Source organism: Theobroma umbraticum, unplaced genomic scaffold, assembly GCF_002168275.2.
Source record: "Theobroma umbraticum cultivar Fairchild unplaced genomic scaffold, ASM216827v3 scaffold_12.1, whole genome shotgun sequence".
NCBI lineage: Eukaryota > Viridiplantae > Streptophyta > Magnoliopsida > Malvales > Malvaceae > Theobroma > Theobroma umbraticum.
The window spans coordinates 254,698-255,194 of NW_018397269.1; the positions used below are offsets into that span (position 1 = coordinate 254,698).

Sequence of the window (497 nt, forward strand, 5' to 3'; positions counted from 1 at the left end):
TATATATATATCTGTCACTTAGAACACATCGTACATTAATGCCAAAGACAAAGATGAGAAGCACCACACAGCACATACTTATGTTGAAACTCGAAAGTAAAAGACACAAGATCGTAAGCCTATAAATCCTCCAGAAACTTTACTAATTACATTAAGAGCACAAATTAAAAGATTTCTGAATATAGCTATAGCGCGCTGGTTTCTCCAGTTTTCCAGCGAAGATCAGTTACCAGATTCACCCTCCAAGTAGAGAAGAATTGCTTTGTCATATGGCCCGAATGGCTTAAGGGAAGATTACCATGGCAACCTGAATCCTGATGTTGAAATTCTGCTACATGGTTAAGAAGCCATAAGGGATCCTTATTTTATTATACCAAATGGTCCACATGAGATGCCAGAACCTTACCGTAATGAAGTCTGTATTTCTGAAATTACATAGAAGATCATTTGTTAACAAGTCAAAGAAAGAGAGTTTTGCTAAAACTTTTAAACAATAT

The 497-nt window shown here is 35.8% G+C and overlaps 1 protein-coding gene across 1 annotated transcript in view; it reads right to left on the reverse strand.

The window, feature by feature from the left end:
- Window positions 1–185: 185 nt before the first annotated feature.
- The window catches only part of LOC110426086 (myb family transcription factor EFM-like), a 3,518-nt gene continuing 3,206 nt past the window's right edge, over window positions 186–497 (reverse strand). Inside the window, exons 5-6 of the mRNA XM_089785212.1 lie at window positions 375–425; window positions 186–314 (exon numbers count right to left, since the gene is read on the reverse strand). Of these exons, the coding sequence (XP_089641338.1) occupies window positions 186–314; window positions 375–425 (180 nt within the window). The remainder of the gene's footprint in view (window positions 315–374; window positions 426–497) is intronic.